This window comes from Salvelinus fontinalis, chromosome 37 (assembly GCF_029448725.1).
Source record: "Salvelinus fontinalis isolate EN_2023a chromosome 37, ASM2944872v1, whole genome shotgun sequence".
Lineage (NCBI taxonomy): Eukaryota > Metazoa > Chordata > Actinopteri > Salmoniformes > Salmonidae > Salvelinus > Salvelinus fontinalis.
The window spans coordinates 11,553,990-11,581,815 of NC_074701.1; the positions used below are offsets into that span (position 1 = coordinate 11,553,990).

Genomic DNA, 27,826 nt, shown 5'->3' on the forward strand with positions numbered 1-27,826 from the left:
ATTTAAACAAATTTGGGCAAAAAATGTGTAGAAAAATAAGCTTTTTGTGCGTATGGAACATTTCTGTGCTCTTTTATTTCAGCTCATGAAACATGGGACCAACACTTTACATATTTTTGTTCAGTATACATTAACACAATGTGCCCCACAGGCCTTCAATTACAGTAAATTAAATCTTTATTGAGTACATGATCAAAATCTCATTGGTAATTGGGTCGCAGAACACTTGTCTTTTTCCCATCTGTTTTGAGATCAGTTGATTTGATCTCTGCTGTTTGTAGCTCAGTTTCCACCCCTCTATCTGGGTTGGAGTGGTATGACCCACAACCCCTCAGAAGGGACTCTTGAGGGCCTGCAGCCTGGACCACAGCTGCTCGGTGGGGATGTTTGGCATGTTAGGGGAGTATCTGACTAGCAGGTAGGAGCCACCCGCGACAGTCACTGCAGCGCAGAACAACAGGCCTTGGTTGATCACCTGAGGGGAACAAGATAATCAAGTTCATTTTCCACTTAATTCTAACATTAATCCAAAAATCCCATCCATCCATTTTCAAGGTACAATTTTACCACTGTGATGTTATTTTCAAAGACTGTTGGCTATAGGAACAATTATCTCTCCCTTCTCCTTGACATTACCTCACATCCATTTGTTATGACAAACGTCAAAGATGGCAGGTCAGACAACTTGAATCAGTGCCAGGGACAACAGGCTCGACTAGCAATCTCAACCCCTACAAATCATAATAGCCACCGACCATACCATATCTCTGTCAGACAGGGAACTATTTTTTAAATATTTTTTATTTAACCTTTGTTTAACTAGGCAAGTCAGTTAAGAACAAATTCTTATTTAGAATGACGGCCTACCCCGGCCAACCCCGGACGACAGTGGGGCAATTGTGCGCCGCCCTATGAGACTCCCAATCACGGCCGGATGTGATACAGCCTGGATAAGCAGTATCTTCTTTTTGGTTGCAACAAGACAAGTGTTCTACATTATAACTTTCCTAGGTCACTCTGGTTAGAATCAATTCCCTTTTTCTTATCTTGCTTTTGAAAACATTTCTGAAGGCAATATTCAAGCAGTAGTAGGTTAACGAATACTTGCCCTTTCAAAATGTCAGAAAGGCCAGATAGACAAAGCAAAAACAGAACTGTATAAAAGAAAATGTATGCACTTAAAGACCCTTGAACAGTGTAAAATGAACGTGTACAATGTCCTTTCTTACTTTGTCTTGCCAGTGCCAGCGTTTTACCGCCTTATGGTACCTTGTCCTGGTAAATGTAACCTGGGATCAGTGAATGGTGAGAGACAGAGATGCATACAGAAACACACAGAAAGAGACTTTTACAATGCTTCACAGTAATGCACACTTAAAATCATATTAAAATGGATTCAATTTAATGTATTATCCAACTGGACTTAAATGTACTAGGAAACACTTGCCATTGTGTATAAGGGAATTATTGTCCTTGGCATGATAATGTGAAGGAAATTGTCAACGTATTTTCGGAACAGGAACCATTTGGAATTGACGTGTGCCCGCATCTAGAAGGATATAAAATACATCTGTTAGCAAATCGAACCATCTGCGCTCACCATAATGAAAAACCCATTATTTCTCCTGTAATGCGTGTCATTGCAGTGACATTCACATGCATTACCTGCAGTATCATAAACCTACTTTTTTTAGCCTGTTTCAACATTTCACCCCCACAAACCCCACAAACAAACAAGCTCGTTTAAAGACCAAATAGGTGCCAATTTTCACAAGCATGTCCATAGAGCGAAGGCTACCTTTCGCTCTGTAATCAGGTGTTCTTATGATTCTCAAGGACTCTTGCCAAGGTTTGGTGGGTGTGTGTTTCAGGTGTGTGATCTCTGGGAAGAAGTGTAGCTACAAAGAAGCTACAGAGCCAATGTGACAGTATGTACGTGGAGAGTAACACTAATACCAATTGCTGTCTTTGTGCACAGATAAATGAATTAAAAGGACAGACTGTTAGAGAGAGAGCTGGCTTCCTGTCAGTTACTCTGGACTCAATCAAGTCAATCTCCCCAACCCAAGTACATTTGCATACGTCCCACTGCTCTGCCTGTGGATATTCTCTCTGAATATTTTGGAAGACAAGCGCTATGAAATTGAAATGACATTAATAAGTTATGCTAATTGGGTATGTTAAAACACATGAGGGTCAGAGAGCCTTTGGGAAAGGGGGGATACCTACAGTAGTTAGTTGTACAACTGAATGCATTCAACTGAAAAGTGTCTGAATCGGAGAGGTGCGGGGGGCTGCCTTAATCGAAGTCTTCGGCGAAACAGTGGGTTAACTGCCTTGCTCAGGGGCAGAACAACAGGTTTTTACCTTGTCAGCTCAGGGATTCAATCCAGCAACCTTTCGGTTACTGGCCCAAAGCTCTAACCACTAGGCTGCCTTACCACCCTGTCTTAGTGTGTTTGTGTTATCTTGTCTTCTTGGTGCCACTAATTCATTCAGCGGGGCTTCATTAAATGCTGGAGATTATATATATTAATCCATTTGTAAAAGCCATAATTGTGAAATGATGTCGAATCAATGAGAATGGCCGTTAAGCTGTTGATTGATGCAGACAGAGGCCACGCTATGTAGATAGTCTATAATGTTATACAGATATGATATTCAGCTCACATTGGCCCGCTGTAGTTCAGTTGGTAGAGCACGGTGCTTACAATGCCAGGATAGTGGGTTTGATTCTCGGGACCAGCCGTATGTAAGAAAATGAATGCACTCCTGGCTGTAGGTTGCTTTTGGATATAAGTGTCTGCTAAATGGCATATATATATTTGTGCTTTCATTAAATTGGAAGGTCATCACCATCCCTCTTCTAAATAAAGTGTTTCATTATCTATATGGAACTTTTCATTATATAGTTCTATAGATCCTGTGTCGCTGAAATCTGGGCGTACAGTTTGATCACCGTAGTTGTGTATGGCAAAATTGGGTCGTATTCATTAGGCACCAAACGAAAGAAGACAGACTAATACAAAGAGGAACTACTTGGACTTAATTTCTGTTTTCCAAAGCAAATTATTTAAAAACGTTTCTCCCTAGCATGCCCTAATGAATAGCCTCAGACCCTGGTGAATGATTTTGCATTAAGTACTAATATCTAAATGGGTACTACGTTACTTCGACGTAGTTGTACATGGCCAGGTCTGCAATAGCGTGGTCGTCTGGGACTCGGACTCTGGTGTACTCAGGCAGAACAGCACCTGAAATAAAAATTATAAATAGCTTAGAATGAACAGATTATACGTAATTGGTTAGAATGGAAATTTGTCTACCTTTTCCAAACACCCTCAGACACGCACACGTGCATGAAATGAAACATGGGTATTCTGCTCCACTAACAAAACAAACTCATTTAGCAGGCGTCAGGGGGAACCTGGATGTTGATGCTCTGGTGCTCTGACTTTCAAAGCATATTTGCCTTGCAGTCTGTAATATTACGTGTGTTTACTCACTGAAGTCTTCGTTGAGCTGGTCCATGATTTCGTTGAAAACAAGGCAGTCTTCAAAGCCCTGAAAAATGAGTTAACAACATGTTTCAAATAACATTGAGTCAACATGTCTTATAATAATAATTATGGCACTGAGCAGATGTTTTGATCCAAATGCGAATTACAGTGAGTGCAGTGAATGCATTAATAGCATAGAGTATGTATGTGTTGAGTGGCATACAATTAACCTATGACCTTGGCAGTGCTAGCACCATACTCTTAGCTGAGCCCACAAGAGACCACGGAGGTCTCATATCTTCCATCCTCCTCCCCCTCTCACTGTCCCACTCTGTATATACTACATATATTTCTACTTACTGCGTTCATCCCCTGACCATAGAATGGCACCACGGCGTGGGCTGCATCGCCCATAAGGACGCACTTGTCACCAAAGTGATATGGGGAGCACTTCACGGACACCATGGCCTGGGCTGGCAGATGGAAATAATCCCTCTTAAGAGCCTCCCTGTGAGACACAGAATGACCACTATGACATTGCTATGCATAGTGTGGTACGTGCTGATTTCTCATATACAGCTGCACCGTAGTACCTTATCCATGCTCTCTTTTCAACCACTGTATCTCATAAGAGGAGAATATAATCATATTTTTCAGGCTTGCATTGGCAGAGGAGTGCAGCTAGGACTTCAAACAACACACCGAGCTAGGGGTGTTATATCGCAGGCGTAACATTCTCTAATTGAAAATAAATACGCAAATTCAACTGTGAATTTAGACTGTGTGTGGGGTGATTCTAAAAGTAAACAGCAATTCAGCTGTTTTTCCTGCCTCATTTCAAATCAACCCTGAAAATACCTAAAGGAGTTACACACCTCAGCTGTTTCCCCACCCCGTCCTTGTCCTATCTCACTATCAACTGCAACTTGCTGTTCAGTTCAAATTGAAAACTCAGCTCTCCAGGCCATGTGCCGTTGGGTCAGTAATTACACGCTCGAGAGACAGCGGCTGTTTGAGCTGTCCTGATGCAGGAAAATGATATGGAGAGGGAGGGATGAGGGAGGTAAGGATGGAGGGATGGGGGAGAGAAAGTCACTTACGCTCCTATTAGTGGGATGGCATCGGGAAAGTATTTCTGGAAAAACTTGATGACCTGGTCGCCCGTGGTAACTTTCTCAAACTCCTCAAATGGCATGAAGAGTGTGCAGGTGAAAGTCTTGTCCTAAGAACAAACAATATGGAGATTAACGTAGTAAGCCTGAACATCTGGATCAAAAAAGGGGTTTAGGTTGTGGGAGTGGCAGGGGGGGGTTAAAGCTAACTTTCTGCAATTCTATACATTTTGCCATGGCTAATGCTGTGTTCGTATGCTCAAACATTTAAACATAATCAATACTCCTGAATTCATCAATTTTGTCTAGCATTTATTTTAGTGATTGGTAATTGTCAAATATTTCTTATAAAAAAATATATAGATCACTATCTTTTCTACATACTTTATATCTAGATTTAGTAGTTTCAATTTAAATACAGAAAGTTCATTCTTTTTTCTTTTTTTTACCCCTTTTTCGTGATATCCAAATTGGTAGTCACAGGCTTGTCCCCTTGCTGCAACTCCCTAACCGTCTCGGGTTAGGCGAAGGTCGAGAGCCATGCGTCCTCCAAAACACGACCCTGTCAAGCCTCACTGGTTCTTGACACACTGCTCGCTTAACCCGGAAGCCAGCCGCTCCAATGTGTCGGAGGAAACACCGCACAAGTGGCGACTGTGTCAGCGTGCATGCGCCCGGCCTGCTACAGGAGTTGCTTGAGCGCGATGGGACAAGGACATGCCGGCCGTCCAAAACCTTCCCTAACCCAGACGACGCAGGGCCAATTGTGCGCCGCCTCATGGGTCTCTCGGTCACGGCTGGGATCGAACCCGGGTCTGTAGTGACGCCGCCACTTGGGAGGCCGTGTTTTTTATTTTTTTTACACTATGCAGTAAAAAACCTGATTGTGTGAAATGAGAGCACTTTCTTATTAATGGGGATTCAGTTAACCATGCTCTCAGTAACCTTGTCTGAGACCTGATGACTTCCGTTAACTCCCTGCATCTAGTTGATGGATGTTGCTTATTGGCAAATCCATTACTTAGTCCGTTACTATGCATCAACGTCCACGCCAACATGGTCATGTGATCGTCGCTGGCCAAAATGGATAATCCACTTGGACTGATGGATGTGGAGCAGAGAGATGATGATGGTGGGTGTATTAGCAGCTGCCGGGTCAGCCCTGGCTATCCATCAGCATCAGGCCAGCCTATCCCATGCGTCCTAGGAGTGTCGTTACCATGGCGTTTCCCCGGCAGCAGGGCATTTTTCACCGTCCTTCCAATGCACACTGGGGCTGTACTGAGTAACAGTACTAATGTACCCTTGAATTAAGTGCTTTAACCTGGCCACAAAACAGAACAGCTTTCTCTGAATCAGTCAGGCAGAACTATCATAATGGTATTAATAGTAGCAGTTGTTGAGAGATGGGATTACTGGCTGAGAGATGGGATTACTGACTATCTGCTATAAATGCTTTGCTGACATTTTCTTTGAATGTTCACATCTGTTAAAAAGTAGGGCTGGACCTGTGGGACCCAGGGTATTTGAGATGCGAAGATGGTGAAAAAGGTTTTGTCACTAAATAATTTATTTTTGGTAAAGTGAACATCGGGCGCTGGACCAGGAGACCTATGTTCTGAGGTCAAGGGTCAAATAACCCTGTTTACACTGTGACTTCCTAACGGTGATAAGTCTCTTTTGCAACATGACATACTGTATAAATACACTATGTCATTATTGTGACATATACAGTACAGCTTAGGTGCGATATATAGTGCATTTGGAAAGTATTCACTTTCACCTTCACTTTTTCCACATGTTGTTACGTTAAAACCTTATTCTTTATTTTTTTCTTAATCAATCTACACACAATACCCCTTAATGACAAAGCAAAAACATGTTTAAAAAAAATCATAATAACTGAAATATCACATTTACATAAGTATTCAGACCCTTTGGCAACGATTACAGCCTTGAGTGTTCTTGGGTATGACGCTACAAGCTTGGCACACCTGTATTTGGGGAGTTTCTCCCATTCTTCTCTGCAGATTCTCTCAAGCTTGGTCAGGTTGGATGAGGAGCGTTGCTGCATAGCTATTTTCAGGTCTCTCCAGAGATGTTCAATCAGGTTTAAGTCTGGGCTCTGGCTGGGCCACTCAAGGACATTCAGAGACTTGTCCCAAAGCCACTCCTGCGTTGTCTTGGCTGTGTGCTTAGGGTTGTTGTCCTGTTGGAAGTTGAACCTTCGCCCTAGTCTGAGATCCTGAGCACTCTGCAGCAGGTTTTCATCAAGGATCTCTTTATACTTTGCGCAGTTCCTCTTTCCTTCAATCCCGACTAGTCATCCCCACAGCATGATGCTGCCACCACCATGCTTCACTGTAGGGAGGGTATTGGCCAGGTGGCCACTCTACCATAAAGTACTGATTGGTGGAGTGCTGCATAGATGGTTGTCCTTCTGGAAGGTTCTCCCATCTCCCTAGAGGAACTCTGGAGCTCTGTCAGAGTGACCATTGGGTTCTTGGTCACCTCGGTCACCTCAAGGCCCTTCTCCCCCGATTGCTTAATTTGGCCAGGTGACCAGCTCTAGGAAGAGTCTTGGTGGTTCCAAAATTCTTCCATTTAAGAATGATGGAGGCCACTGTGTTCTTGGGGACCTTCAATGCTGCAGAAATGTTTTGGTACCCTTCCCCAGATCTGTGACCCGACACAATCCTATCTCGGACCTCTACGGACAATTCCTTTGACCTCACGGCTTGGTTTTTGGTCTGACATGCACTGTCAACTGTGGGACCTTAAATAGACAGGTGTGTGCCTTACTATAATCATGTCCAATCAATTGAATTTACCACAGGTGGACTCCAAGTTGTAGAAACATCTCAAGGATGATCAACGGAAACAGGATGCACCTGAGCTCAATTTCGAGTCTCATAGCAAAGGGTCTGAATACTTATGTAAATAAGGTATTTGTAAGTTTCTAAAACCCTTTTTTCCTTTGCCCTTATGGGGTATTTTGTGTAGATTAATGAGGGAAAAAAATATATTTTTTCCCATTTTAGAATAAGGCTGTAGCAAAATGTGGAAAAGGAGAAGGGGTCTGAATACTTTCCGAATGCACTCCAATGTTTAATGACACTATTTTGACATATTCTAATGAGTCCATATTGTCTTTTACATTAGTTAGAGCCATTAGTTAGAGACTATTTTAGAGACATTTTCTCATACTGTATAAACTTCACAAATGCATCTCTCCAACATGTTTAAACTTGCCTACGCTCTATTATCAAGTTTAGCAGCTAATAATGAAGCTGAAAGGGTAAATATAGTATGGACATACGGGGTAAACATACAGTCTCTAATTTACACTCACCAAGTTGGGCAGAGCAATCATCATGAATGTGTTGCGTGGCCATATGTGCAGATAATTAGGCTTCATGGCAAACTGGGGGCAAAGTAAATTAAATGAGGGTATTATTACAGTATAAAGACGTAAACAGATCATATACAACAGACACAGCAGCTTTGCATCAACCAAAAGGTGACCAACATACAAAATGAGATGTTACCCGGCGCCTAATGGAACACTATGGTGATACAATGAACTATAAAAACATCCTGTGCAAATCTGGGTTTAAATAGTATTTGCTTTCTTTCAAATACATTGAGCGTTTTATTTAGCCAGTGGTGAATGTGTGGGATATGCACTTTTGGGACTATACCATTAGTTGCATTGCACCAGGAGAGCTCATTCAATATAACCTTATTCATTATTATCTAAAAGGCTAAACTGATCCTAGCCTTGCTACTCCGAGACTGTTTTTGAATATTGCCCCAGGTCTGATCCTGTGCCATGTTCTGAGCATCAGAGGACCAACCTCTCCATTGATGGGGGGCATGGTGAGCTCCAGGTACCCATGGGGGATGTAGGTCTGACTGTAGTTGAAACGGCTCTGACGGAGGAACTGTTTCCGGATGGCAGAGAACGCTCCGTCACATCCCACAATCAAGTCTGCCTGGATCTCTTCCTTCGCACCTTCAGCCCTAAGACACACCATACAGTACGAACATTATTTCACAGATAGATGCTATTCATGATGAGCCTTATTTATAGTTAACAAAAATGTGTACTCAAATGTGATCATGTAAAAACGTCAATGTAAATAAAGTTGTCAGTTTGTAATTCATTATAAATAGGACTTGTGCACTAACCTTCTACTACCTAAGTTAATAATAACCCATAATGACAAAGTGAAACCTGTTTTTAGAATTCTTTGCAAATGTATTGAAAATTAAATACAGAAATATCTCATTTACATAAGTATTCATACCTCTGAGTCAACACTTTGTAGAAGCACCTTTGGCAGCGATTTCAGCTGTGAGTCTTTCTGGGTAATTCTCTAAGAGCTTTACACACCTGGATTGGGCAACATTTGCCCATTATTATTTTTTGGTAGTTAAGTCAAAACTGTAACTCGGCCACTCAGGTTTCAGGTTATTGTCCTGCTGAAAGGTAAATTCATCTCCCAGTGTCTGGTGGAAAGCAGACTGAACAAGGTTTTCCTCTGGGATTTTGCCTATGCTAAGCTCCCTGCTGTTCCTTTTTATCTGTTTCTTTTTATTATGTACCTGCTTCCTTCTGTTCACTCAGTCAATTAGGTTAGTTTTGTTGAGTAACTACAATGTTGTTGATACATCCTCAATTTTCTCCTATCACAGCCAATAACTAACTGTTTTAAAGTCACCATTGGCCTCATGGTGAAATTCATTAGCGGTTTCCTTCCTCTCCGGCAACTGAGTTAGGAAGGACTTGTATCTTTGGGTGTATTGACACACCATCCAAAGTGTAATTTATAACTTCACCATGCTCAAAGGGATCTACCAACAGGTGCCCTCTTCGCCAGGTATTGGAAAACCTCCCTTCTCTTTGTGGTTGAATCTGTGTTTGAAATTCACTGCTCGACTGAGGGACCTTGTATGTGTAGGGTATGTGTTGGGTACAGCGATTAGGTAGTCATTCAAAAATCATGTTAAAAACTATTATTGCACACAGAGTGAGTCCATGCAACTTATTATGTGACTTTAAGCAAATGTTTACGCCTGAACTTATTTAGGCTTGCCATAAAAAAGAGGTTCAAGACATTTCAGCTTTCCATGTTTAATTCAGTTTGTAACATTTTCAAAAAACAGAATTCCACTTTGATATTATGGGGTATTGTGTGTAGACTAGTGACAAACAAATCTACATTTAATCAATGTTAAATTCAGGATGTAACACAACAAAATGTGGAATATTTTGAAGGCATTGTATGCTGTTTAACACACACACAAGGCCACATAAAATACAATGCAGGAACACAGAGACCAACCGTAAATAATAAAGCAAGAACAAGGCAATTTTAGACAGAACTTAGTTCTCCATTTTACATGTCAGCCTAAAATGACTTTAGGGGAGGGAGCGAGAGAGAAAGAGAGAGAGAGAAAGAAATATGAGGGTGCGTATGTGCGTGCGTGCGTGTGAGATTAGTAACTATTTACCTGACAAAGGTCATCGCCCCTGTTTCAGTGCTCCAGTCGAGTAGTTTGTGGGCAAAGTTCAGATTTGTGTTGGGATACGTCTCTGCTGCTGCAGTTACAAAACAAAGAATTACAAAAAGATCTTATATCACGGTCATGACAAGACAATTCTCTGCCGTTGACTTACATGGCACTGCAAACATTGTGCAACAGCTAACAAAAATACATTGAAATATCTCCTCTACTCAAAATTACAACTAACTAATTGCAGGATTAACGTAAAAAGTGAAGAGGCAATTAGAAAGGGGAGAAAGTAAGGAACTGTTGGCCCTGCATTAAAGACCAACATTGGTTAAAGAAAATTGTGATAAATAAAGTATACTAGTTTTATTTAAAGACCAAAAATTGTGCCATATAAAAAAAACTGTGCCATATAGATTGCAAAATAGTTAGGAGGAGATTTGATGTACCAATTCCAGGGTACGGGGTTTATGACCTGTTACACAAAACGACACTGTATTCAAAATTAATAATTTAAATAGAGTTTTTCTATTTCAAATCAAATCAAATGTCATTAGTCACATGCGCCGATAGGTGTAAGGTCTACACAATAGGATTAGACCTTACAGTGAAATGCTTACTTACGAGTCTCTAACTGACAGTGCAGTTTCAAAAAATACGGATAAGAATAAGAGATAAAAGTAACAAGTAATTAAAGAGGAGCAGTAAAAAACAACAATATAAACAGGGGGTTGCCGGTACAGAGTCAATGTGCGGGGGCACCGGTTAGTTGAGGTAGTATGTATATGTAGGTAGAGTTAATTAAAGTGACTATGCATAGATGACAACAGAGATTGGCAGTGGTGTGGAGAGGGGGGGCAATGTGAATAGTCTGGGTAGCCATTTGACTAGATGTTCAGGAGTCTTATCGTGTGGTAGCAGAGAGAACAGTCTATGACTAGGGTGGCTGGAGTCTTCGACAATTTTCAGGGCCTTTCTCTGACACCGCCTGGTATAGAGGTCCTGGATGGCAGGAAGCTTGGCCCCAGTGATGTACTGGGCCGTACACACTACCCTCTGTAGTGCCTTGCGGTCGGAGGCCGAGCAGTTGCCATACCAGGCAGTGATGCAACCAGTCAGGACGTTCTCTATGGTGCAGCTGTAGAACCTTTTGAGGATCTGAGGACCCATGCCAAATCTTTTCAGTCTCCTGAGGGTGAATAGGTTGCTTCATGACTGTCATGGTGTGCTTGGACCATGTTAGTTTGTTGGTGATGTGGACACAAAGGAACGTGAAGCTCTCAACCTACTCCACTCCAGCCCCGTCGAAGAGAATGAGGGCGTGCTCGGCCCTCTTTTTCCTGTAGTCCACAATCATCTCCTTTGTCTTGATCATGTTGAGGGAGAGGTTGTTGTCCTGGCACCACACGGCCAGGTCTCTGACCTCCTCCCTATAGGCTGTCTCGTTGTTGTCGGTGATCAGACCTACCACTGTTGTGTCATCTGCAAATGTAATGATGGTGTTGGAGTCGTGCATGGCCATGCAGTCATGAGTGAACAGGAAGTACAGAAGGGGGCTGAGCACACACCCCTGAGGGGTCGCTGTGTTGAGGATCAGCGTGGCGGATGTGTTGTTACCTATCCTTACCACCTGGGGGCGGCCCGTCAGGAAGTCCAGGATCCAGTTGCAGAGGGAGGTGTTTAGTCCCAGGGTCCTTAGCTTAAAACTCTCTCGGTAGGTAATGTGGTCTGCAGCTTATCATGAGAAACTCTACCTCAGGCGAGCAATGGCTCGAGACTTCCTTAGATATCGTGCACCAGCTGTTGTTTACAAAAATACATAGACCGCCGCCCCATGTCTTACCAGACGCCGCTGTTCTATCCTGCCGGTACATCGTATAACCAGCCAGCTGTATGTCGATATTGTCGTCGTTCAGCCACGACTCCGTGAAGCATAAGATGTTACAGTTTTTAATGTCCCGTTGGTAGTTTAATCTTCCCAATAACTCGTCCATTTTATTGTCCAAAGATTGCATGTTTGCGAGCAGAATTGAGGGAAGTGGGGGTTTATTCGATCGCCTCCTACTCCTCAGAAGGCAGCCTGCCCTCCGGCCTCTCTTTCTCCACCTCCTCTTCATGCAGATCACAGGGGTTGGGGCCTGTTCCCCAGGTAGCCATATATCCTCCGCCTCGGGCTCGTCAGAGTCGTGAAAGAAGAAAAAGGATTCTGCTAGTCCGTGGTGAGTAATCGCAGTCCTGATGTCTAGTAGTTATTTTCGGTCATAAGAGATGGTAGTGGCAACATTATGTACAAAAATAGTAAAAAAAAGAAGTTACAAACAACGCAGATTAAAAAAAAAAAAAAAAAAAACACACACAATTGGTTGGGGGCACGTAAAATGTCTGCCTTCTGCTCCGGCACCATTTTAACTATTTAAATGAATATACAAAATTATACAAAGTTCATCCCTGCTCTGCAGATTTTGCTGCGAAGAGATAGAATCATTAGATCATTTGTTTTGGTACTGTACATATGTAGCTTGTTTTTGGTCTCAGGTTCAGGAATGGCTGAAAAATTGGAACATTTACCTGGAGCTAAATCTGCAAATAGCACTGCTGGGTGATTTAAAAAGTCAGTCAATTGATCAATAATATAATAATACTCTTAGCAAAAATTGTCACGCCCTGGCCTTAGTATTCTTTGTTTCCTTTATTATTTTAGTTAGGTCAGGGTGTGACATGGGGAATGTTTGTGTTTTATCGGTTTTGGGTGGTTATATGGTAAAGGGGGTGTTGGGTGTAGTGTATGGGTTTGTGTTGAGTGTATGTGTCTAGCTGTGTCTATGTTGGTGTAGTTGTCTAGGAGAGTCTATGGTTGCCTGAATGGGTTCCCAATTAGAGACAGCTGATTTCTGTTGTCTCTGATTGGGAGCCATATTTAGGGTAGCCATAGGCTTTCGTTTGATGTGGGTAATTGTCTATGTTATACGTTTGTAGCATGTATGTGCACTACGTTCATAGCTTCACGTTTGTTTGTTTTGTTAGTTTTGTAAGAGTGTTTTGTTTTCGGTTCTCCTTCTTCTTAATAAAAAGAAGATGGCTTATTTTCCTAATGCTGCGTTTTGGTCCGTCAATTCCCCACACGATCGTGACAAAAATTAGGATTTTTAATTTACAATCTGTAGAAATTATGAGAATAGAAAGGTTCAAAACGTTTGTGAACCATCACAGCACAGTTAAAATATATATATATAGAAAACTGGATGTTCTTCAGAGATAGATGGGAAGGCTTGACGGTAGCTGAAGTATGGTACTAAAAACAAACAAAAGATAACCATTGTAAAAAATATACTGTGTCCGTAAAATGTATATAGTATGCATAAACTGGAAGTAGAAGTCTAAGTGTTGTTGTCCATTAGTTTACTCCAATTAGGGGCGGGGGTGGGGGGGGGGGGGGTTAGGGGAACATCATTTGGGAAAATGTGTTTAAAAGAATGGGGGATTGGAAATGATGCAGACAACCACATTGATGGAAGCTACAATCTATCTGCAATATTAAAGCTGATCTACCCCCCTCCCCCAATTAAAAAAATATATACAATAATAAAGAAGTATACAAAAACATTACAAAACCAACACCTTACAAAACCATTGCTACAGGCTTGTACATATATTGATGACTGTCAGTAGACACAGTCGACTGCTGTTATGTGACTTTCGCATGTTAACCTTTTGTTCGGGGGAGCAAGGATCGACTACATAAGCCTGTTATACGACGTTCACTAGTCTACTAAAACAATGAGTATAGAGCTTTGTGTGTGCGCATGTCAACAACATTTTAGTAGACATGGTGACAGAAAGCCCTTTGATCTTCAGAGTTTATTCAATATGCCTGAAACTGTCCTACCGTTGATAACAGACTATTGGAAAGCTCATTACAGGAAACCCCATGTGTCTCATTGGAGTCAGAAGAACCATGCTCTCTCTAACCCATTATCTCTACCCCAAGGCTGTGGAGCTTCATGAAATAAATGGCAAACATATTTTTTGGACAAAAAAAAGGCCTTGAAAAGCTCTAACACCAGCTAGAAAATTAATTAGCTAACTAACGTTAGCCTGCCTAGCCGGAAATTCTGAAGAAGGAAAATGTCTTATCTGTAATTTCCAAAAGATAACCAAACAAAAACATATTTACGAGACATGTTTGTGCCGTCATGTGCATTAGTAGCACAATTTCTAACTTATTTGCATTCGTTTTTACTTATACTTGCATGTTGACTTCTCTATTGATGTTGTTCTTAAGTTTCGCAGACTTTTCTTAGCGGATGTACAATCGTCGCGAATTGAATTATGGGGAGTTTCAGGCCCCGGAGTGAACATAATTGTACACTCACAAAGCCGACTAAAAACGAAGGCTGAGGGGCTTACGTTGCAAACTTCCCTTGCTTGGCTAATCATTTGGACTGCCCTCCGAGATGGCGACGGGGATTCCCCCAAGGGCATAAGGCGAGGGTAAGTGGACGAGGGTGTGTCTTTTAAGTGTTTGGACCGCAGCCCAAGTCTTCATGCACTTTAAAGAGAACCATAAACATTTGTAAGACCCAGGGTAAATCTTCTGTATTATAATTCAGGGTTGCTTGAAAGAATGTCAGTGGTTAAGCCACAGTACCTTCAGAAAGTATTCACACCCTTTCACTTATTCCACATTTTGTTGTGTTACAGCCTGAATTCAAAATATCTCACCCATCTACACACAATACCCCATAACGACAAGTTGAAAACATGTTTTAAAAAAAAAATCAAATACAGAAATATCTCATTTACATAAGTATTCACACCCCTGAGTCAATGCATCACATTTGGCAGTGATTACAGCTGTGCAAGTCTCTAAGAGCTTTGCACATTTAGATTGTACAATATAAGCTAGGCCACTCACGGACATTCAATGTTGTCTTGGTAAGCAACTCCAGTGTATAGTTGGCCTTGTGTTTTAGGTCATTGCCCTGCTCAAAGGTGAATTTGTCTCCCAGTGTCTGTTGGATAGCAGACTGAACCAGGATTTGCTTTTGGGATTTTGCCTGTGCTTAGCTCTATTCCATGTCTTTTTATCTTAAAAAACTCCCTATTCCTTACCGATGACAAGCATACCCATAACATGATGCAGCCACCACCATGGTTGAAAATATGAAGAGTGGTACTCAGTGATGTGTTGCATTTGCCCCAAACATAACACTTTGTATTCAAGACAAAGTTAATTTCTTTGCGACATTTTTTGCAGTTTTACTTTAGGGTGCATGTTTTGGAATATATTTTTTTTATATGTACAGGCTTCCTTCTTTTCTCGCCCTTGATCCATCCTCAGTTTTCTCCTATCACAGGCATTAAACTCAAAACTGTTTTAAAGTCACCATTGGCCTCATGGTGACATTCCTTAGCAGTTTCCTTCCTCTCCAGCAACTGAGTTAGGAAGGACGACTATATATTTGTAGTGACTGGGTGTATTGATACACCATCCTAATGATAATTAATAACTTCACCATGCTCAAAGGGATATTCAATGTCTGCTTTTAAAAAAATCTCTCAATAGGTGCCCTTCTTTGTGAGGCATTGAAAAACCTCCCTGGTCTTTGTGGTTGAATCTGTATTTGAAATTCACTGCTCGACTGAGGGACCTTACAGATAATTGTATGTGTTTGGTACTGTCACGCCCTGTGATTTGGGTGGGCATTCTATGTTCTTTTTTCTATGTTTTGCATTTCTTTGTTGTGGCCGGGTATGGTTCTCAATCAGGGACAGCTGTCTATCGTTGTCTCTGATTGGGAACCATACTTAGGTAGCTTTTTCCCACATGGTTTTTGTGGGTAGTTAATTTCTGTTTAGTGTTTTGCACCTTACAGGACTGTTTCGGTTTCATTTATTTGCTTGTTATTTTGTTATAGTGTTCAGTTCAATAAATAAAATAAACATGAACGCTGCGCTTTGGTCCGACTACTCTTCTTCAGACGACAAAAAACGTTACAGGTACAGAGATGAGGTAGTCATCAAAAATCATGTTAAACACCACGCAACTTACTATGTGACTTGTTAAGCATATTTTTACTCCTGAACTTATTAAGGCTTGCCAAAAAAGGGGGTGAATACTTATTGATTTAAGCTTTTCATGTTTAATTAATCTGTAAAATTTTCTAAACATAATTCCAATTTGACATTATGGGGTATTGTGTGTAGGCTAGTGACACAAAATCTCAACGTAATCCTGTCACGTTCCTGACCTATTTCTGTTAGTTTGTTATATGTGTTAGTTGGTCAGGACGTGAGGTTGGGTGGGCATTCTATGTTTTCTGTTTCTATGTTGGTTTATGGGTTGCCTGGTATGGCTCTTAATTAGAGGCAGGTGTTTGGCGTTCCTCTAATTAAGAGTCATATTTAGGTAGGTGTTTTCACAGTGTTCGGTGTGGGTGATTGTCTCCTGTGTTTGTGTATGTCGTTGCGCCACACGGGACTGGTTTCGGTTTGTTTTGTTCAGTGTCATTTATGTGTAGGCTTTTTTCCCTGTTCGTGCGTTCTCGTGTGTTATGTGAGTCCGTCGTTCAGATCTGTCTACACCGTTTATTTGTTTTGTTAGTGTATTAGTCGAGTTCGTGTTTTTTTCGTTAATAAATCATGTCTACAAACTCAGCTGCATTTTGGTTCGATCCCTGCTCCTCCTCTTCTGATGAAGAGGAGGAGGAAAGCCGTTACAGAATCACCCACCAATCCAGAACCAAGCGGCGTGAGTTCAAGCAGGATTATACACAGGAATCATGGACTTGGGAGGAAATATTGGACGGGAGAGGTCCATGGGCACAGTCGGGAGAATATCGCCGCGCTCGTGAGTAGATGGAGGCAGCGAGAGCCCAAGAGCGTTGGTATGAGGAGGCAGCAAGGAGACGTGGCTGGAAGTCCGAGAGGAGACCCCAAAAATTTCTTGGGGGGGGAGGGCTAAGAGGTAGTGGGCCAAGGGCAGGTAGGAGACCTGCGCCCACTTCCCAGGCTTACCGTGGAGAGCGGGAGTACAGGCAGGCGCCGTGTTACGCAGTAGAGCGCACGGTGTCTCCTGTACGAGTGCATAGCCCAGTGCGGGTTATTCCACCTCCCCGCACTGGTAGGGCTAGATTGGGCATTGAGCCAGGTGTCATGAGGCCGGCTCAACGCGTCTGGTCTCCAGTGCGTCTCCTCGGGCAGGCTTACATGGCACCAGCCTTACGCATGGTGTCCCGGTTCGCCTACATAACCCGGTGCGGGTTATTCCACCTCCCCGCACTGGTCGGGCGACGGGGAGCATTCAACCAGGTAAGGTTGGGCAGGCTCGGTGCTCAAGGGTGCCAGTACGCCTTCACGGTCCGGTATTTCCGGCACTACCTCCCCGCCCCAGCCCAGTACCACCAGTGCCTACACCACGCACCAGGCTTCCAGTGCGTTTTCAGAGCCCTGTGTCTCCTCCACGCACTCTCCCTATAGTGCGTGTCTCCAGCCTAGTGCCTCCAGTTCCGGCACCGCGCACTAAGCCACATGTGCGTCTCCTAAGTCCTGTGCACACTGTTGTGTCTCCCCGTACTCGTCCTGATGTGCGTGCACTCAGCCCGGTGCCACCAGTGCCAGTACCACGCACCAGGATTATAGCACGCTTTGAGAGTTCAGTGTGCCCTGTCCCTGCTCCCCACACTAGGCTTGAAGTGCGTGTCCTCAGTCAGGTGCCTCCAGTTACGGCACCACGCACCAAGCCTACAGTGCGTCTCAGCCGGCCAGAGTCTGCCGTCTGCCCAACGGCGCATGAACTGCCTGTCTGCCATGAGCCTGCAAAGCTGCCCGTCTGCCATGAGCCTGCAAAGCTGCCCGTCTGCCATGAGCCTGCAGAGCCTTCCGCCAGACAGGAGCAGCCAGAGCCTTCCGCCAGACAGGTGCAATCTGAGCCATCCGTCTCCCCAGCGCCGTCTGAGCCATCCGTCTCCCCAGCGCCGTCTGAGCCATCCGTCTCCCCAGCGCCGTCTGAGCCATCCGTCTCCTCAGCGCCGTCTGAGCCATCCGTCTCCCCAGCGCCGTCTGAGCCATGCGTCTGTCCTGAGCCGTCAGAGCCGATAGTCAGTCAGGAGCCGCTAGAGGCAGTTATCAGTCAGGATCTGCCAGAGCCGCCAACCAGACAGGATCTGCCAGAGCCGCCAACCAGACAGGATCTGCCAGAGCCGCCAACCAGACAGGATCTGCCAGAGCCGCCAACCAGACAGGATCTGCCAGAGCCGCCAACCAGACAGGATCTGCCAGAGCCGCCAACCAGACAGGATCTGCCAGAGCCGCCAACCAGACAGGATCTGCCAGAGCCGCCAACCAGACAGGATCTGCCAGAGCCGCCAACCAGACAGGATCTGCCAGAGCCGCCAACCAGACAGGATCTGCCAGAGCCGCCAACCAGACAGGATCTGCCAGAGCCGCCAACCAGACAGGATCTGCCAGAGCCGCCAACCAGACAGGATCTGCCAGAGCCGTCAGTGAGCCATGAGCGTCCAGAGCCTTCAGCCAGCCATGAGCGTCCAGAGCCGTCAGCGAGCCATGAGCGTCCAGAGCCGTCAGCGAGCCATGAGCGTCCAGAGCCGTCAGCGAGCCATGAGCGTCCAGAGCCGTCAGCGAGCCATGAGCGTCCAGAGCCGTCAGCGAGCCATGAGCGTCCAGAGCCGTCAGCGAGCCATGAGCGTCCAGAGCCGTCAGCGAGCCATGAGCGTCGAGAGCCGTCAGCCAGCCATGAGCGTCGAGAGCCGTCAGCCAGCCATGAGCGTCGAGAGCCGTCAGCCAGCCATGAGCGTCGAGAGCCGTCAGCCAGCCATGAGCGTCCAGAGCCGTTAGCCAGTCATGAGCTGTCCCTTAGCCCGGAGCGGCTATTTACCCAGAACTGCCCCTCAGTCCAGAGCTGTCTCTCTGTCCGGAGCTGCCTTTCAGTCCGGAGTTGCCCCTCTATCCTGAGCTACCTCTATATCCTGATCTATCCCTCTGTCTTGAGCTATCCCTCTGTCTTGATCTATCCCTCTGTCTTGATCTATCCCTCTGTCTTGATCTATCCCTCTGTCCCGGTGCTGCCCCTGTCGTTGATGTTACCAAGAGGATTTTGTGGGGGTAAGATGAGGGTGGACATTCATAGGGGGAGATAGAAGCTGGGATTGACTATGGTGGGGTGGGGACCTCGCCCGGAGCCTGAGCCACCACCGTGGTCAGATGCCCACCCAGACCCTCCCCTAGACTTTGTGCTGGTGCGCCCAGAGTTCGCACCTTATGGGGGGGGTTATGTCACGTTCCTGACCTATTTCTGTTAGTTTGTTATGTGTTAGTTGGTCAGGACGTGAGGTTGGGTGGGCATTCTATGTTTTCTGTTTCTATGTTGGTTTATGGGTTGCCTGGTATGGCTCTTAATTAGAGGCAGGTGTTTGGCGTTCCTCTAATTAAGAGTCATATTTAGGTAGGTGTTTTCACAGTGTTCGGTGTGGGTGATTGTCTCCTGTGTTTGTGTATGTCGTTGCGCCACACGGGACTGGTTTCGGTTTGTTTTGTTCAGTGTCATTTATGTGTAGGCTTTTTTCCCTGTTCGTGCGTTCTCGTGTGTTATGTGAGTCCGTCGTTCAGATCTGTCTACACCGTTTATTTGTTTTGTTAGTGTATTAGTCGAGTTCGTGTTTTTTTCGTTAATAAATCATGTCTACAAACTCAGCTGCATTTTGGTTCGATCCCTGCTCCTCCTCTTCTGATGAGGAGGAGGAAAGCCGTTACAAATCCATGTTAAATTCCGGCTGTACCACAACAAAATGTGGAAAAAGTCGAGGGGTAAAAAATACATTCTGAAGGCACTGTTAGTGGAAAGACACAATACCTCTATTTAACCTAAAACTTTACAAAGAGTTTTTAGACAGTACCTTTTCTAAGTACATAAGATGAGATCAACTTTTCTTCATCTTAATCATCTATTTTAGAAATGGCAGATGGACATACAGGTAGATAATACAAGGTGAGTCTATTTCCCATTCAAGATGAGTGGATAAGGATCCAGATTTTCAATAAGCACATGCAATATTGAGGTTCTGACATGCTCTCCAGGACTCATGGGAAATAAGGAATTTCATTCTCCTACCTGACAACAGTTCTTTGTTGAGGTTGGCTCTGTCGACAGACAGGATGTACTGAAATGAGAACAGGATGTTACTGTAACTTTAAACTAGGCCTACACAGAATAATGTGACACTTTTACATTGACACTACCACTTTTAATACAAAAAGAGTGCATACTTCAGTCAACAAGACGTTTCAAATACATTTGGAAGCGATGAGTCTAAAAACAGTCAGTGACGGAAATGTGAGCAGGATGTGGGAGTTTGACTATTGTCTAGTAAGAAGAACTGAGATCATAGCATGAGTAAGCCTTTGATTAAAATCACCTTTTGAAGTGTTGCGTGCATGGGATAAATTATTTAGTGGAACGGAAGCGCCCTTTTTTATCTTGTCCTTACTACTTGAACTGGGCAGGATAAAATCCCTCTCTTTCCTCCTGGAAGGAAGAAATACTTGTATAATTAGCTACCATATTTCCCCCCCCCCCTCCTCCATCCACCACCATTCTCTACCTAGCTGACCTCCCATTATTATTTTCCATTCCTTTGTTCTATGTCTGACTGTGCCTTTTCTCTTTTGTTTCTCACTTCTCTCATCTACATTGCTCCTGACATCCTGTCCTCCCACTTCTCTTAATGATAGAGGGATTACCGATCGTAGTTTTTCCTCTTTCAAGACAGAACAAGACAGAGGATAAACCCTATACAACATCAGACACATCACAGCTATGTGTACGCAGTAGGGATTTCCTCCCTCCATCATCACATTGCAGTGTACCTATCCTGAGCTGAGCATAACCTTTATACTATGCGGGCGGAATTACAGCTCATGTCATCTATCATGGACACAGACCTAAACATGTGACAGTGTTGGGACATTTCAACAACACTGGACCAGACCTGGGGTCAAATAGCATCATTTTAAATACTTTAGCTGTGCTTAATTAAGCTTGCTTGTTGAAATTCCCAAACAGTGCTAACGCCGTCCACCTGGCACTCCAGGCAGGCTCGAGCAAACGCTCAAAGTATTTTAAAGAGTACATAGTATTTGAACCCATGTCTGTACTGGTCACGGTGGGCTTCTGAGGTCAAGGGGGGTGCCGTGTACATTGGGGGGGGGGGGGGGGGGGGGGGACATTATGGGGTTTATGGAATTGTTTTAAGAAGGTTATACCAAGGATAATTTAGCTGTTTGATTTTAAATTTTGAAGTATATAATATATATAAAACAATTATTTGATGAAACCTTATTTTTGTCCTTATTGCTATTAGCCCCTACAAACACATTGAATGACAGATTCACTACATGGAACAACAGGTAGTCCCCCCCCAAAAAAATGTAAAGGAAGTTTGTTCTGAAGTGTCTGTCCTATATCTGGGAGATATAAGAAAGATCAGGAAACATTTGTTATTTATTTTTAAAATCTATTTAACCCTTTATTTTTGGCACTGAACAGTATCCATATATGCTTCCGTTAATCTTTTCAGCTGGTACCAGGGGACATTCAGACAAGACTTCTGAGGCTTGTGGGCATCCTAGAGCAAAACAACCGACATGTACGTGTTTGTAAGAGCCTCGCCTTTCAACAGGGGGGTCATATCAGTGTGTAGCCCAAACTGTTCAGAAGCTACACCTTAGGTTAAACTATTTATGTGTACGTGACCAATCAAATTTGATTCCATTTATTTGTTGAACTGACTATTCACACCCTAAGAACCTAAGACAGGTGTTCATTTGAAATGTCAAGTATTCTGGGATTGAAATAAAGGCCTGCTTCATTTGAGGCATTCCCCTTTCTTCCTGTTGCAAACAAGCGTAATGATTTTCACAGTCCTTTTGGGATGGAAGAGGTCCTGTTGATTCAGATAGTAAATCTGAGGCCAGTGACCCATGTTTGTGTCTCCATGCATTTTCTATGATGAAAGAGTGCTAAAGGGGCCTGTCTCACTCTTGAACAACAACTTTTCTGGAATCTGTGCTGAGCGCTGTTACAATAACTGTTGATTATAGGTCATTCTTGAATTGGAGTGGGATTAGCGTCCATTGCCTTTTTTCCAAAATGCCATGCCACGATTTAATAATGAGCCTTATGCTACAGCGACAAAGTGATATCTAAGAGAGAGTGGGAGTGACAAATGTAGCCTTTAAACAAGTCTGCATTTAAGCTACTGTAACTTTACATCAGTAATACAAAATGCTGACAGACTACTGCTTTACAAGATAATGGCCATCCTTTGTCTTGCTTGTCAAATGTATTAATAATCTACCTAATGGTATTTGCAGTGTGATGTGTGTAGGCATTGCAGCAGCAGAATTACCTGGCCTTTCTTGCCATAAGGAATGGGAGACTGTGTCCCGTTCAAAGAGTGGATCATTCTGGAATGCATGGGAATTCCTTTGGAGACAATCTGGAGGAGAAATCAAACTGGTCAGATATTCTCATAAACATGGACCAAGGTCGCTTTTACAGCTGAGCCCTGAATTACAGAATTGACAGAAAATACACACATCAAAACATGAATACAAAATGCACATTATAGGTGTATCGACAACAATAACACGGTGAAGACAAACCTAGCGAAAAAGGAATACAGCGCTAAGTTCTCTAACAACGATTGGCAAAATGTTTAAAACACATCTATCTGTTTGGCCATAGTTCAGGAGAGTGTATATTCTTTGCTCTAAATATGGGCTACCTCAGCTCATTCTGTCCCTCATCATGACTGGCCTTGAAGTTTTATTTCAAAAGTTGGCGAAGCAAACCTGACCCTGTCATGCTGAAAAGTAATTGAAGTGTAAAACAGCCTTCTGACACAGTGTCTACTGAGCCATACATAACACCCTTGGTGCGCTAAATGTGTGCCCACTAAAATAATATAATTTCTTACATCAGTTGCCAGAATATAACATTTTAGAGAACTCTAAGTACAGGGGCCCAGCCCAGATGTTCCCATGGGGCTTGGGTACAGGCACTTGAAATATTTCATCATTATGAACACATCAAAATCAAATCAAAGAGCGGTTGCCTGGTTCCGTTTTCATCTCTTACATGGTCTTGAGACTAGGAATTCAAATCAAATCAAATGTATTTATAAAGCCCTTTTAACATCAGCAGATGTCACAAAGTGCTTACACAGAAACCCAGCCTAAAACCCTAAACAGCAACCAATGCAGACGTAGAAGCACGGTGGCTAGGAAATCTCCCTAGAAAGGCAGGAACCTAGGAAGAAACCTGGAGGAAGGTACCAGGCTGAGGGGTGGCCAGTCCTCTTCTGGCCGGATGGAGATTATAAGAGTAACTGGCTATTAAAGCCAGATCGTTCAAGATGTTCAAACGTTCATAGATGACCAGCAGGGTCAAATAATAATCACAGTGGTTGTAGAGGGTGCAACAGGTCAGCACCTCAGGAGTAAATGTCAGTTGTCTTTTCATAGCTGAGCATTCAGAGGTCAAGACAGCAGGTACGAGAGAGAGAGAGAGAGAAAGAGAGAGAAAGAGAAAGAGAGAGAAAGAGAAAGAGAAAGAGAGAGAGAGAGTCGAAAACAGCAGGTCCAGGACAAGGTAGCACATCTTGTGTACAGGTCAGGGTTCCATAGCTGCAGGCAGAACAGTTGAAACTGGAGCAAACAGCATGACAAGGTAGCATGATGGTGAACAGGTCAGGGTTCCATAGCCACAGGCAAAACATTTGATTTCCCACAGTAGTAGCCAACGAAGGACGAACCAGGACAACATACCGTGTCTTCCATTCCCACTTGCTTCAAAGCCTGGCGACCCCTATGAGACAGAGCTAGATTGATGCTTCTTCCCTTTACTATTTTGGCTTGGCGGATATCTGGTCAGGATCAGAGATAGACAGAAATGTCAAACATTCAGGAATTATGAGACTCAAATCTAACATAAACAAGCACCTTCTAATCACAGTTTCTTCGCACGTGCACAGGATGTAAATGGTACAGTGAAATTCTTACTTGCAAGCTCTCCTCAAAAGTACAGTACACTAAATAAGTCATAAAAAGTCATAAAAAGAGTGGTTTTGGAAATATATCCACAATAAACATTTACAGTATAATCTATGAATTGTGCTAAAGTGAATAGTGAATAGTGACCTGGTTGAGCTGCTTGTCAATTCAAATGTAGTATATCTGCATCTGGTGAATGCTTTTGAAACCAGTGTCATACATCATATGCCAATGGTAATAACTTATTTTGAAACTAAAATGTATGTTTAGATTGCTGTGTGATAGCTACCAAGACAAAGCCATTGTGTTTTGTTAGGAATATTGTAATGACCAATGACTGCACAGTGCACACTTCCCAAAATAAATGCAGACTGCTTTGTAGCTATTCAAAATCAGAGAAACCCCTTAATGTGGCATAATCAAAGTGTTTACCTTCTCGAGATTCAAAGACCTCTACTTGGAAACCTCTTTTTGCAAAGTAGCAGGCATTCAAGGCGCCGACCTGAGAGAGAGAGTTGAATGAGTCTGTTAAAGGCTTGCATATTTTTGCATTAGTTTATGGTGGAGGCAGCATCTATTTCAATTGTTATCGCTTGTGATAAAAATGGAAATGGATCAAAAATATACACGGTTACTGCAAAGCGATATCCGAGGAAGAGATCAAAACAAGTGGCAATTACTGGTAGGCTTTACTCCTCTTTACAGGGTGTTTCTCTAAAGGCCTACTAGGAAAAGTATAACCAATGGTACTACTGGTTGTTTACAACCTCAATGCTGTTAGCTCTGTTATTCAGTCATGCATTTTACACTATCTATTAGGAGTGAATCTGCAGTGTAGCAAATTGACAAAGACTAAAGTTGTCCTTTAACCCCAAGAAATGAACGGTTCTGAATGCGTATCACAAAATATAAATAAATAGATTTTAGAAATAGATACATCGTTTATGTCGTGCTAAGCTTTTCATAACAGCGTATATCAGCAGACTGACAGTCCCTTTTCATTTACGTTGACATTATCCACTTAAACGTTTACTTCTTACCAAACCACCTCCCACCACAGCCACCACTTTCTTCTTGCTGATTGATTTGTTGTCATTGGTTGAATAATCCATTGTAGTTTATGTCGTTGTGCTGGAGTCTTGCAGAGTCCTTTTTGTCTTTTAGTGTTCTGAAATTAATTTGTGCATTAGCCAATGAAATTCTGACGGTTTTTATCGGGGACGGCCAGGGTTTTGACGGAGGAGCGACCCCGGAACTTGTTGCGGCTTCTCTTTTCCTCACAATGCAAACAAAACAGAGAGATAGTTCAGAGTTGAGGAATTTCCCATAAACAGAGAAACAGCAAGATAACAAGAGCTGCCGGATTACATACATTTTACTAACGGCTGTTTGAATGATCTGATAGGGGATATAATTGTCATATAAAATCACTTACATTTAAAAAAAAATGACTGTTGTCCAGAATCGCTAATCAAAGTTGTGCAACAAAATAACAGGTCCATAACAATGCCTACGGACATTGGGGGAAATTACACATTTAATCTGAAATTCATCAATTGGATGCTGGTTTACTTTAAATCGCTCATACTGTACCGCCGGGATCGATCAAGATGGGTCTCTTGTTCCCTCGACTGGCCATGTAAGCATAAAGCACCCACCCACACATTTCAAGCAAACACAAGAACGATATTTTTTCCAGTTGTATGGGTTAAAGAAAATTAATTATTTTACTTAGGGATAAAAAAAAATAAGATAAATTACAATAGGCCAGTGGTTTTCACCTCTCCTCGGGGACCCTTAGAGCAGGGATGGGCAACTCCAGTCCTCAGGGGCCTGAATGTTGGACAACAACCACCCGAGCCACTGCCTGTTCACACCACTACCATCCAGAAGGCGAGGTCAGTACAGGTTCATCAAAGCTGGAACCGAGAGACTGAAAAACAGCAATCATTAACCCAGAGAGGCTGCTGCCTACATTGAGACCCAATCACTGACCACTTTAATAAATGGATCACTAGTCACTTTAAACAATGCCACTTTAAATAATGCCACTTTAATAATGTTTACACATCTTACATTACCCCTTTCATATGTATTTACTGTATTTTATACCATCTATTGCCGCTCGGCCATCGCTCATCCATATATTTACATGTACATATTCTCATTCACCCCTTTAGATTTGTGTGTATTAGGTAGTTGTAAGGTAAATTGCTAGACTACTTGTTAGATATTACTGCACTGTCTGAACTAGAAGCACAAGCATTTCGCTACACTCGCATTAACATCTGCTGACCATGTGTATGTGACAAATATCATTTGATTTGATTTGAATGGTGTCACACTTTTTCCCCAGCCCCAGCTAACACACCTGATTCCAATAATAAACTATTTATGATCTTCCGTTTACAATGCAATTACTGTAGTTTAATCAGCTGTGCTAGGAAGGGGAAAAAGTGTGACACCACTCCGGCCCCACAGAACGACGTAATTTAGCTTTATTCCACCGTAGGTTTTTCAGACCACTAAACTAGAATGAGATTCCATTTCTAGGATTCAGACGTACAGTAGTAGCCTAGCCTACACACTTCACTGGAAAAGATGAATTGTCTGCTCTACTGTCAAATTCTACTATAGCCTATTTTTTAAACCTCACTCCGGGTTAAATCGCATAGACCAAAATACTTTAAATAGCTTTTCTATTTACTTAAAATAGCTTACACGAAATAGCTTATCAAAATACTTGAAATAGCTTATCTATTTACTAATGTGGTACAGTCTGTGGCCATTTAATAAGATGGCTACCAATGCCCCCAGGGACCAAATCTAGCTGCCGCTTTGAAAGAGCGGGACACTAACCCGGACACTTATAATAAATCTCGCTATGCACTCAGGCGAAACACAAAACAGGCAAAACGTCAGTACAGGACTAAGACTGAATCCTACTACATCTGCTCTGACATTTGTCGGATGTGGCAGGGCTTTCAAACTATCACGGATTACAAAGGGAAACCCAGTCGTGAGCTTCCCAGTGACACAAGCCTACCAGACGAGCTAAATGCCTTCTATGCTCGCTTCGAGGCAAGCACCATGCTTGCCTGAACCATGCGTAAGAGCACCAGCTTTTCGAGATGACTGTGTGATCATGCTCTCCATAGCCGATGTGAGTAATGTCTTTAAGTAGGTTAACATTCACAAGGCCACAGCGCCAGACGGACTACCAGGACATGTACTTAGAGCATGCGCCGACCAGCTGGCAAGTGTCTTCACTGACATTTTCGATGTCCCTGACCCAGTCTGTAATACCTACATGCTTCAAGCAGACCACCATAGTCCCTGTGCCCAAGAACGCCAAGGTAACCTGTGTAAATGAGTAGGGCCCCGTAGCACTCACATCTGTAGCCATGAAATGCTTTGAAAGGCTGGTCATGGCTCACATCAACATCATCATCCCAGACACCGTTGGACCACTCCAATTCGCATGCCGCCCCAATAGATCCACAAATGACGCAATCCCTGTTATTCCACACTACCCTTTCCCACTTGGACAAAAGGAACACCTACGTGAGAATGCTGTTCATTGACTATTTGTAAGGACCGACGCTGGAGAAGAGAAGCAGGTACGGG

The 27,826-nt window shown here is 43.2% G+C and overlaps 1 protein-coding gene across 5 annotated transcripts; it reads right to left on the reverse strand.

The window, feature by feature from the left end:
* Positions 1-55: 55 nt before the first annotated feature.
* Positions 56-26,088, reverse strand: LOC129836140 (kynurenine 3-monooxygenase-like). Of its 5 annotated transcripts, none has more exons than XM_055901968.1 (16): positions 25,981-26,088; positions 25,240-25,367; positions 24,632-24,701; positions 23,975-24,072; positions 22,555-22,644; positions 20,259-20,307; positions 10,130-10,217; positions 8,470-8,635; positions 7,965-8,036; positions 4,601-4,722; positions 3,861-4,008; positions 3,507-3,564; positions 3,172-3,254; positions 1,448-1,549; positions 1,230-1,289; positions 56-475 (listed from the first exon to the last, which is right to left on the reverse strand). In XM_055901968.1, exons 2-16 carry the CDS (start codon positions 25,309-25,311, stop codon positions 332-334), a joined length of 1,422 nt encoding a protein of 473 aa, XP_055757943.1. In that variant the 5' UTR covers positions 25,312-25,367; positions 25,981-26,088; the 3' UTR covers positions 56-331. The 5 variants fall into 5 exon arrangements, with proteins under 5 accessions (XP_055757943.1, XP_055757944.1, XP_055757948.1 ...); XM_055901969.1 differs by having other exon boundaries at positions 25,961-26,088; XM_055901973.1 differs by lacking the exon at positions 25,981-26,088 and adding an exon at positions 25,793-25,929.
* Positions 26,089-27,826: the final 1,738 nt, after the last annotated feature.

Excerpts from the sequence above, each read along its gene's own strand:
- LOC129836140 (XM_055901968.1), bottom strand. The coding sequence starts at position 25,311 with ATGGATTATTCAACCAATGACAACAAATCAATCAGCAAGAAGAAAGTG. Across the intron at positions 4,009-4,600 it reads GCCATCCCACTAATAGGAGC|GGAGGCTCTTAAGAGGGATT; the intron begins GTAAGTGACTTT and ends TGTGTCTCACAG. Across the intron at positions 1,290-1,447 it reads TAATTCCCTTATACACAATG|GTTACATTTACCAGGACAAG; the intron begins GCAAGTGTTTCC and ends CACTGATCCCAG.